General features: G+C 34.5%; 1 protein-coding gene across 1 annotated transcript in view; it reads left to right on the top strand.

Annotated features, from left to right (window-relative positions):
• C10H6orf58 (chromosome 10 C6orf58 homolog) overlaps positions 1-7,196 on the top strand; it is a 53,604-nt gene extending 46,408 nt beyond the window's left edge. Inside the window, exons 8-9 of the mRNA XM_070223765.1 lie at positions 5,821-5,894; positions 7,085-7,196. Coding sequence (XP_070079866.1) covers positions 5,821-5,893 — 73 coding nt within the window. The 3' untranslated portion in view covers position 5,894; positions 7,085-7,196. The remainder of the gene's footprint in view (positions 1-5,820; positions 5,895-7,084) is intronic.
• The last annotated feature ends 5,356 nt before the right edge of the window (positions 7,197-12,552 follow it).

The following is a 12,552-nucleotide window of genomic DNA, read 5'->3' as shown; positions in this document are numbered from 1 at the left end:
CTGGCACAACCACAAGCAGGTGGGGCGAGATTAGAAAACTCAGCTCCTACTTCCCCCTAGCGGTAGCAGGTGGAATCTGCAACCTGATGTTACCATAAATGTGCTGGCAAAGGATCAATTCATCAAACACCATGAAGAACTACAGTAACAAAAGGAGAAGAAAAATGACAAGTCTCCAAAAAGCAATCTTGAAGTCACAGAAGTTTACAGTCTAAATGACAGAGGATTCAGAATAGTTGTCATAAAGAAACTTAAGAAGTCACAAGAAAACTCAGAAACACAATTAAATGAGCTCAGCAATAAAATTAATGAGGAAAAGAAATACTTCACCAAAGAGGTTAAAGCTCTACAAAGAAACCAAACAAATTCTGGATAGGAAGAGCAAAATTAATGACATAAAAAATAATCTAGAAACCATAAAAAATAGAGCTGATGTTAGCGAGGACAGAATTAGTGAATTAAAGGATAGAAATGTATACATGCTTCAGGTAAAGGAGGAGAGAGAACTAAGATTTTTTAAAAATGAAGATATTTTGGGGGGAATATCAGACTCAATTAGGAAAAGCAATATAAGTATTATAAGTATTCCAGAGGGAGACTAGAGAGAGAAGGGAGCAGAAAGCTTTTTCAAAGAAATAATAGCTGAGAACTTCCCAAACCTGGGAAAGGAACTGGACTCACAAGTACCTGAAGTCAATTGCATGAACTCCTAATTGCATAAATGCAAGAAGACATTCTCCAAGGCTTATAATATTAAAACTGGCAAAATTCGATTACAAAGAAAAAATATAAAAGGAAGCAAGGCAAAAGAAAATAATCTACAAAGGAACCCCCACAAGGCTTTCAGTGGATTTCTTGGCAGAGACCTTACAGGCTGTGAGAGAATGAAATTTTATATTCAAAATACTGAAACAAAAATTTTCAGCCAAGAATACTCTATGCAGCAAAACTATCCTTCAGATATGATGGAGAAATAAAAGCTTTCCCATATAAACAAAAGCTCAGGGAGTTCATTACCACTAGACCTGCCTTACAAGAAAGAATGAAGGAAGCCCTCCTATCTGAAACAAAAAGGCAAAGTTTTACAAAGCTTTGAGCAATGAAATAAACAGACAGACCAAATCAGAAAATTGGAGCTCTCTTTCAGAACAGGTTAGCAAACACTTCACTATGACATAAAACATAAAGGGAAGGGAAGCATTAAAAATAACTATAAACACTTCAATTTAGTCACAAACTTACAATACAAAGCAGAATAATTTTTGACAGCAACAACTCAAAGGGGAAGAAGAAAGGGATGGAACCTCCTTAGGCTAATGGAGATAAGAGGCTATCAGAAAATGGGCTATCTCATCTATGAGATCTTTTGTACAAACCTCATGGTAACCACTAAACAAAAATCTCAGAGAAGAACCACAAATCACAAATAAAGAGAAAACTGACAAAACCATCACAGAAAACCACCAAATTGAAATGGCAGTCAGAAATACAAGGCAAACAAGGAAATATAGAACACTCAGAAAACAAGAGAGAAAATGTCAGTATTAAACCCTCATATATCAATAATATCTCTAAATGCAAATGGATTTAATTCTTCAATCAAAAGACAGAGTTTGGCTGGATGGATTAAAAAACAAGACCCATGGGCCAGCCCAATGATGCAGTGTTTAAGTTCACATGCTCCACTTTGGTGGCCCAGGGTTCACTGGTTGGATCCTGGGTGAGGATCTATGCACAGCTTATCAAGCCATGCTGTAGCAGGCGTCCCACATATACAGTAGAGGAAGATGGGCTAGTATGTTAGTTCAGGGCCAATCTTCCTCAGCAAAAAAAAGAAAAAAAAAACATGACCCAAAAATATATTGCCTCTAGAAAACACATCTCAGCTCTAAAGACAAACACAGGCTCAGAGTGAAGGGATGGAAGACAATACTCCAAGCAAATGTTAAGCAAAAGAAAGCAAGTGTTGTCATACTTATATCAGACAAAATAAACTTCAAGATAAAAAAGGCAATGAGAAACAAAGAGAGACAATATATAAAGATAAAAGACGCATTTCACCAAGAGGACATAACACTTATGAATGTATATGCACCTAACAGAGGAGCACCAAAGTATACAGAGACAACTATTAACAGACCTAAAGGGAGAAAATGATAGTAACACAATAATAGTAGGGGACCTCAACACCCCACTTACATCAATGGATAGATCATCCAGACAGAAAGTCAACAAAGACATAGTGGCCCTGAATGAAACACTAGACCAGATGGACTTAATAGGTATATACGTAGAGAGAGAACATTCCATCCAAAAATAGCAGAATACACATTCTTCTCAAGTGCATATGAAACATTCTCAAAGATAGACCATGTTGGGAATCAAGGAAAGCTTCAATAAATTTAAGAAGATTTAAATCATATCAAGCATATTTTCTGACCACAATGCTATAAAACTAGAAATCAACTACAAGGGAAAAGCATAAATATGTGGAGACTAAACAACAATTGGGCCAATGAAAAAATGAGAGGAGGAAATCAAAAAATACCTGGAGACAAATGAAAATTAAAACACAGTATACCAACTCTAATGGGATGCAGCAAAAGCAGTACTCAGAGGGAAATTTCAAGCAATACAAGCTTATCTCAACAAACAAGAAATCTCAAATAAGTAGTCTTAAACTACACTTAGCAAAACAAGAAAAAGAATAAACAAAGCTCAAATTTAGCAGAAGGAGGGAAATAACAAAAATTACAGCAGAAATAAATGAAATTGAGGCTAAAAAAAAATAGAAAGGATCAATGAAACAAAGAGCTGGTTCTTTGAGCAGATAAAGAAAATTGACACTTAGCCAGACTCATCAGGAAAAAAGGAAAGAAGGCTCATGTAAATAAAATTAGAAATGAAAGAGAAGAAATTACAATAGATACCACAGAAATACAAAGGATTATAAGAGAATACTATGAAAAACTATATGCCAACAAATTGGATAACCTAGAAGAAATGGACAAATTCTTAACTCATACAATCTCCCAAAACTGAATCAAGAAGAAATAGAATATGAATAGACCAATAGCAAGTAAAGAGATAGAAAGAGAAATCAAAAAAACCTTCCCCCCCATAAAAGGCCAGGACCAGATGGCTTCTCTGGAGAATTCTACTAAAACTTTCAAAGAAGAGTTAATCCCTATCTTTCTCAAACTATTCCAAAAAACTGAAGAGCGTGGAACACTTCCTAACTCATTCTATAAGGCCAACATCACCCTAATACTAAAACCAGACGAGGACAACACAAAGAAGGAAAATTACAGGCCAATATTGCTGAGGAACATAGATACAAAAATCCTCAACAAAATATTGGCAAACTGAATATAGCAATACATTAAAAGGATCGTACACCATGACCAAGTGGGATTTATAGCAGGGACACAGGGATGGCTAAACGTCCACAAATCAATCAATGTGATATGCCATATTAACAAAATGAGGAATAAAAACCACATGATCATCTCAGGAGATGCACAAAAAACATTTCACAAGATCCGACATCCATTTATGATAAAAACTCTCAATTAAATGGCTATAGAGGGAAAGTACATCAGCATAATAAAGGCCATATATGACAAACTCACAGCCAAAATCATACCTAATGGTGAAAAACTGAGAGCAATTCCTCTAAGGACAAGAACAAGACAAGAGTGCCCACTCTCACCACTCCTATTCAACATGGTACTGGAGGTTTTGGCCAGAGCAATCAGGCAAGAAAAAGAAATAAAAGGTAGCCAAATTGACAAGGAAGAAGTGAAAACCTTGCTGTTTCAGACAACAGGATTCTACATATAGAAAACCTTGAAGAATCCACCAGAAAAAATATTAGAAATAATCAACAACTACAGCAAAGTTGCAGGGTACAAAATCAACCTACAAAGGTCAGTTGCATTTCTGTACATTAATCATGAAGTAGCAGAAAGAGAAGTTTAGAAGACAATCCCACTTGCAATTGCAAAAATAAGAATAAAATATCTAGGAATAAATTTAACCAAGGAGGTGAAAGACCCATACACTGAAAACGGTAAGACGTCATTGAAAGAAATCGAAGAACACATTAAAAAATGGAAAGATATTCTATGCTCATGAATTGGAAAAATAAGCATGGTTAAAATTTCCATGTTACCAAAAGCAATCTAAAGAGTCAGTGCAATCCCAATCAGAATCTCAATGACAGTCTTCATGGAAATAGAACAAAGAACCCTAAAATTTATATGGAACAACAAAAGACCCCAAATAGCCAAAGTAATCCTGAGAAAAAAGAATAATCCTGGAGGCATCACAATCGCTGACTTTAAAATATCCTACAAAGATAGTAATTAAAACAGCATGGTATGGCACAAAAACAGACACACAAATCAATGTAACAGAGTTGAAAGCCCAGAAATAAAACTTCACATCTATAGACAGCTAAGCTTTGACAAAGGAGTCAAGAACATACAATGAAGAAAGAAACGTCTCTTTCATAAGTGGTATTGGGAAAACTGGACAACCACGTCCAAGAGAATGAAAGTAGACCATTATCTTACACCATACAGAAAAGTTAACTCAAAATGGATTAAAGACTTGAATGTAAGACCTGCAACCATAAAACTCCTAGAATAAAATATAGACAGTACACTCTTTGACATCAGTCTTCGGAGCATCTTTCAAATACATGTCTACTCAGGCAAGGGAAAGAAAAGAAAAAATAAACTAATGGGACTACATTAGACTAAAAAACTTCTGCAAGGCAAAGGAAGCCAGGAACAAAACAAAATGACGACCCATCAACTGGGAGAAAATTTGCAAATCATACATATTTGAAAAGGGTTAATTTCCAAAAAATATAAAGAACTCATACAACTCAACAACAACAACAACAAAACAACCCAATGAAAAAATGGGCAGAAGATACGAAGAGACATTTTTCCAAAGAAGATGGCACCTGAAAAGAGTTCAACATCACTAATTATCAGGGAAATGTAAATCAAAACTATAATGATATATCACCTCATGCCTGCAGGAATGGCCTGCATTAACAAGATAAGAAATAAGTGTTAGGGAGCATGTGGAGAAAAGGGAACCCTCCTACACTGCTGGTAGGAATGCAAACTGGTGCAGCCACTATGGAAAACAATATGGAGATACCTCAAAAGAATAAGAATAGAAACTACCATATGATCCAGCTATTCTGCATTTCTCTTCTAGGTATTTATCCAAAGAACACAAAAACACTAAGTAGAAAAGATATTTGCACCCCTATGTTCATTGCAGCATTATTCACTATATATATACATACATATATGCATACATACATGCATACATACATACACACACACAATGGAACACTACTCAGCCATAAAAAAGACAAAATCGCCCCATTTGCAACAACATGGATGGACCTTGAAGATATTATGTTAAGAGAAATAAGCCAGACAAAGAAAGACAAACACTGAATGATTTCACTCATATAAGGAAGATAAACATAGGGATAAGGAGCAGCTTAGTGGTTACCAGAAGGGAAGGGGGTGGAGGGTGGGTAAAAAGGGTAAAGGGGTAAGGGGACACATATGTATGGTGATGGATAAAAGCTAGATATCGGTGGTGAGCATGATGTAGTCTATATCGAAATTGATATGTAATAATGTACACCTAAAATTGCACAATGTTATAAACTGATATGACCTCAATAAAATAATTGAAAAAAAAAATCTCAATTCCCAGCTTCAGCATCATGGCTTTCCTTGCTTGTGGCTTGTCTAATCATTGGTTGTCTTTTTACTTTTTTAGCAGGAGCATCCAGTCTCTCAGTCGTGAATCTGCTTCTGTGAAAGTAGCGTCTTGCTCAGCTCAATGGCTATAAGGTAGAAATGGAAAGTACATCATTGGTCCCTGGCCATACCCTGAGAGAATGGAAATGTATAAAATCGTAGTAAATCAAGCATCAGTATATTTTGCAAAATTTGCATCAAAAAGGAACAAAATATTTTATGGAGATCTTTTTGGGAATGTCATACAGGTTAGAATGACTCTCTTTTTAAATATATAAATCCTTTGATGTGACTGAAAAAAAATTAGGAAATTTTATTTTGCATACGCTACACGAAGTTATTGAACGTTGATTACTTTTCTGCTCTCTTCCCCATCTGTTCTTCTCTCTCCTCAGTCTTCATTGATGCTTTTTTATCAAGCATTTATGGAATGCCTACTGTGTGCAGGATTTGTCTACCCAGCTCTGTCCGATAGAACTTTCTGTGATGATAAAAATATTCTACATATGCACTGTCCAGGATGGTTGCAGAGGCTACATGAGGCTATTATGCACTTGAATGACATTTTTATTTCATTTAATTTTAATTAATTTGTTTTAAATGGCCACAATTACCTAATGGCTACTTTATTGAATAGCACCAAGTACTATAGAGTGGACATTCACTGAGGCAAATACTGAGTTGTCAACTTCTAAAGTCTTCCATTGTAGTTCATTCAACGTTTAACACATGTTACTTTGGCACCTGCCATGTGCCAAGATCAGTTTTAAGCACTGGCAGTACATCCAGGAACAAACATTCAGGGTGATATATATTTAATATACAAGTACAATACTATTAGATTGCATGATCTATTTAGGGTTGCACTATCCATAATAGTGCATTATCTATTAGATCGCACTATCTATCATTTGATATGGTTTGATCGATGTTACTTCTGTGGAATCTTCACTACATTTAAGATAATAAGCATGTCCATCATTCCCAAAAGTTCCCATGTCCTTTAGCAACCACTTCCTCACATTCTTCCCCACATCTCCAATCCCCATGTCTCCATCAAGGCAAACACTGATCTACTTTCTATCACTGAATATTATTTTTAATTTTCTAGATTTTTTCAGTAAATGGAATCATAACAGTAAACACTCTTTTTTTTGCCTTGTTTCTATCATTAAGCATAAAACTTTTAAGTTCAATCAAGTTGTTACATGTATCAATAAGTCATTTGTTATTTAGCAGAGTGTTTTCTTTTCATGGAGGACTTCTCTTTTATTGGCACTTAGGAATAGTGTGGTCCTGGGGGCCTGAAGGCAGCTGTGACAGTAGAGAGAGAGGCACAACCGCCCAGCACTGGCAGAAGACTCACTCTCAGTTGGTCCCCGCTTGGTCTATACCACATACTGCTTCTTTCTCTGGTTGATTTTGTCTTATAGAGAAATTATAATTATTTATACTCTATATAATTATATTCTATATTACATATAATACCTGTTCCCTAAAGCAAAAGTTTTAAATTAAAGTCAAATCCAAAATTAAGAAGTAAACCAAAAAAATAAAACGAATGCATTGTATATTATGTTGAAAAACATTGTGTCTATAATACTAAAGGTAACACTTTGCTTTAATAAATAAACCTCTAAGTTTCAATGGCTTAACTCAATGGAATTCTAGTTCTGGCTCAAATAATGCTTCAAGGATGTTTACCCAAATGTCAGGGGCCTCTATTCCACGGTGGGTGATTCTGGTATCCAGGGCACTTCCATCAGCAGATTTAGTCTAAAAGAAGGAATCACCTCATTTTAAACGCCTAGAAGTGACCAGTTGTTTTATACATACATATGATATACACTTTATATATATACACACCCATGCATACATATATGTTATTTCCTTTTAAAAAGTCCAAAATCAAATTGAAAAATAGAATCTGAATCATAGTAAGAGTAAACACATTATATAGAACTGTTCACATGGCGCCACCTAGCTGCTTGGGCTGGGGCTGCGGGCTGGGAAGATTGGTTTTTTGTCTGTGTACCACTGACAGGAGATGGACAAAATTTACTGATTTGCTAGTTATCTCTAGGTTTTTATAAGCTTCAATTTTATTGAAAGGTAGCATTGGGATTGCTATGAGATTTGAGTTGTGGCTATAGGTTAAAAAGAGAAAATGAGAATGCGGAGTTGAATAAAATGGGAAAGCACAATGATTCCTGGCTCTTGGGACGTTTGATATATAAGCTCCAACCAATTGCTGTCCATCACCAAGGTGCCATCTCACCTTCAGGGAGAGAAATGAAGGGTAGGGCAAGGGTCCAGGGATATTTATGGAAATATTTCCTTGTAGAAACAACAAGCAATGATGAATAAACGTTAGTTCTGCCAAGAGGGAGAAGAGAAGTAAGCCTATGTCTTGCATCCTTCAGGACCATTATTTCTTGTCCATTAACTGTTCTATCCGGACACGTCTCTTCTGTTCAAAATCAATGCACACTGTCATTAAATACTGTTGCTTTATTTCTCAATAATATCTAATTTTCACATGGCTGTAATTCTTTATTTTATAGTATATTTAATGTTTTTCTATTATTAAAATTCAAAGTCTACAGAAAGTTATTAAATGAAAATGAAACTTACCCTTTCTAATACTACTTTTCTGCCTGCATGGCTTGATCACCCAACCAATATTTTTCAAAAACATTTGGTGCTCACTCCTGCAAACATAATTAAACATATGCCACTGAGTATTCAGTGAATGTAAACAAATAAATTATTTAATAAAGCCTTTCTTGTTTGCAAAATGGGATTATGTTCTTCATATTGTCCTATATTGACATAAACATCATTCTCATAAAAGAATGCATAGCTTCTCATCAAATGGATTTACATTATGTCTAGTTTTATGCTCTTGAAGATAATACACAAGTGACTTTCAATGTGTGTTTTATTAGCTTCATTTGTGAAACTAATAATAGAGTCAATTAGTGGAAACTGATGATTTGGCTATTGACAAACAGCAATAGAAATAGTGTATTGTAATTCTTTCTCCTGCCATAAATGAAATGTTTATTAAGATTATTGTTTACCCATGGCCATTGACAATGAAATCAGCAAACCTTTACATTTTTGTCAGTCTGTTATGTGAAAAATGGTATTTCAATGTTTTGTGAAGTTTTCGTTTCTCTAACTCTGATTGTATATATTGATGTTTATTCACATTATCTACTTATGTTTCTTATAAGTTTGAGTATGAAAACATAAACCTTAATTTTAAACATCAACATTTAGTTTTTTATTACAGAGCATTATAAATATATATTAATTTTGTGCTAATTAAATTAGTACAATTGAATTTTGTCTTCAAGCTTTCAACATCTGATGAGCAAAATCACATTTTGAGTCACAGCATTTTAATATCTTTACTATTTATGGGAGCATTGTCTTTGGCTATACAGAAACTTTTATGAGGTTCCAAGTTGCAAGAAAACTTTCTCTGAAGATTTTAGAATTTATTTTTCGTCTTTTAAATTAAAAACTTCTGAAAATGTGTAATGAAATAAAAACTCAAAATGGCAACTCCTTAAGCAACAGTACCTTCATAAATTAGTCCTTGGTTTATTAAAATTTTGTCATACCTAAATATTTAAATTTGAAAAAATGCTCAATGTCACTAATCATCAGGGAAATGCTAATCAAAACCACAATGAGCTATCACTTCACATCTCTCAGGATGACTATTACCAAAAAACAAAAGACAACAAGTACTGATAAGAATGTGGAGAAATTGGAACTCTTGTACACTGTTGGTGAGAATGCAAAATCATGCTGCCATTATGGAAAATAGTATGGATGTTCCTCAAAATACTAAAAACAGAGTCATCATATTGCCCAGGAATCCAACTTCTGGGTATTTATCTGAAAGATTTGAAATCAGATCTCGAAGAGATATTAATACTCCCATGTTCATGGCAGCACTATTCACAGCAACCAAGATATGAAAATAAGCTAACTGTCCATTGACAGATTAATGGGTAAATAATATGTGGCATATATATACAATGGAATAGTATTCAGCCTTTAAAGAAAAGGAAATTCTGCAATATTTAACAACATGGATGAGCCCTGTGGACATTATATCAAGTGAAATAATCCAGTCATGGAAAGATAACTACTGCATGATTCTACTTATATGAGGTATCTAAAGTAGTCAAATTCATAGAAGAAAAGAGTGGAATGGTGGTTGCTAGGGGCTGAGAGGAAGGAGAAATGGGGAATTAATTCAATAGGCATAAAATTACAGTTAAGCAAGATGAATAAACTCTAGAGATCAGCTGTACTATGTTGTAACTATAGTCAACAGTAAAGTACCATACACTCAAAATTTGTTAAGAGGATAGATCTCGTGTTAAGTGTTCCTACTAAAATAAAATAAACACTTTTTAAAGTTTGAATTAAGCTTGCTGTTAATTTGCTCAATTAATAAACACTGAGTTAATGATCAACAATATCTAAAATGCTGTGGTCCAATATATATTCAGTTGAATTACTAACAATTGCTGGTAAATTAATAAAATGCCATAAAACCTGATAGACGTCTGATTGTTCTCCCATGTTAATTAATTTCATAGAATTTGGAGAAATAGGTTTTTAAGATCTATAGTCAAAAGAACATTTTAATAGAAAATTTTGGCAATGAATTTGCATTTTTAAAATACTTATGATTGAACTGTTCATTTACCGTGCATTGCTTTGTTTGCCAATATTTTGGGGGTTGTAGATGCCCTCAGGTTGGAACATTTGCATTAGAACTTCCTTTCCTTTGGTCCTTCTGATTCCATTTATATAATATTCTCTGAAAGACTATATGATGAAGAACAGATCAGTGGTTGTTGCCGGAGTTTAGTGTTTGGGGGAGGGTCTGACACAAAAGAGATTGCACAAGAGAATTTCTTTCAGTTGAACAATCAGAGTTTTACCCTGACCACTGTGGCATATACAGAAATCTAACATGTAATAAAATTTCATAGAGTGAGATTACACACACACACCAGTCAAACAAACAAAAAGAGTACATTTATAATGTGGTGAAATCAGAATAATATCCATTGTGTAGTTAGTTAATAGTATTATATCAATGCCAATTTCCTAGCTTTTATTATTTTACTATAGTTATGTCCAATTTTATTATTGGAAAAAAACTGGGTAAGGGTACAGAGGAGCTCTCTGTACTTCTTTTTTTCTAACTTCTAAGTGAGTCTATAATTATGTAAAAAGTTTAAGAAAAGTAGAAATGATAGTAGTACTGGAGTGAAAACCCAAGTCACTTCCTTTCAAGTAATGGTCTTTCCACTATAATAAATCACTTACCCCCAGAGGGACTATGGACTTACTTTAGGCAAAGAGATGAATAACGGAAAGTCATCTCTTCAATAAACGGTGCTGGAAAAACTGGACACCCACATGCAAAAGAATGAAACTGGACCACTATTTCGTGCCATACAGAAAAATTAACTCAAAATGGATTGAAGACTTGCATGTAAGACCTGAAATCATAAAAACTCCTAGAAGAAAACACAGGCAGTAAGCTCCTTGACTTCGATCTTGGAGATGATTTCATGGATTTGACACCAAAAGCGAAGGCAAAAAAAGCAAAAATAAACAAGTGGGACTACATCAAACTAAAAAGCTTCTGCACAGCAAAAGAAACCACCAACAAAATGAAAAGCCAACCTACTGAATAGGAGAAAATATTTTCAAATCTTATATCTGATAAGTGGTTAATATCCAAAATATAAAAAGGATTCATACGATTCGATAGCAAAAAAAAAATCCAATTTAAAAATGGGCAGAGGATCTGAATAAACATTTTTCCAAAGAAGACATACAGATGGTCAATAGGTACATGAAAAGGAGCTCAACGTCATTAATTATCAGGGAAACGCAAATCAAAACCAAAATGAGATATCACCGCACAACTGTTAGAATGACTATCATCCAAAAGACAAGAGATAACAAGTGTTGGTAAGGATGTAGAGAAAAGGGGACTCTTGAGCAATGCTGATGGGCATGTAACTAGATGCGGCCACTATGGAAAACAGTATGGAAGTTCCTCAAAAAATTAAAACTATCATATTGTCCAGAAATTGCACTTCTGGATATTTTTGCAAAGAAAATGCAAACACTAACTCAAAAAGATATCTGCACTTCCATGTTCATTCCAGCATTATTTATAAGCCAAGATATGGAAACAACCTAAGTATCCATTTATGAATAAATGGATAAAGAAAACTTCATGTATATATAATATATAAAAAATTTCAATCAGCTTGAAAATTTACCACAGTGGTAAATCTGACCAGGCACAGTCTGTGTCATTGAAGACTACTAGTTTTGGGAGTTTGCAGAATTTTGAGAAGTTAAGTTACTTCAAATTGACGCAACAGAACAGGGAGAGGACATTTGCAGATTCTTTTCTTTTTTTTAATAATACCTTCATTATATATCAGCTTCAGTATGATTGAAAGTGTGGGAGTCCGCATACATGTCCAGGCTGTTGAGGGAAGAGATGTATCAAACAAGTTGTCATCCCTGAAAAATAACACAGGCCTTTCATACTATCACATCTTTAACAGAGAGTCACAAGAATGAGTTAATCCGAGACGACAGCATAGAGAAAAAGAAGACAAATGGCTAGATTTAGAGTTAGTTTGACAGACCAGCCAGCTTTTACCTTGGAAATCAGGCACTTGGATCA

The sequence above is a fragment of the Equus caballus genome, chromosome 10 (assembly GCF_041296265.1).
Source record: "Equus caballus isolate H_3958 breed thoroughbred chromosome 10, TB-T2T, whole genome shotgun sequence".
Classification (NCBI taxonomy): Eukaryota; Metazoa; Chordata; class Mammalia; order Perissodactyla; family Equidae; genus Equus; species Equus caballus.
This window is presented reverse-complemented; position numbering and strand designations above follow the sequence as displayed.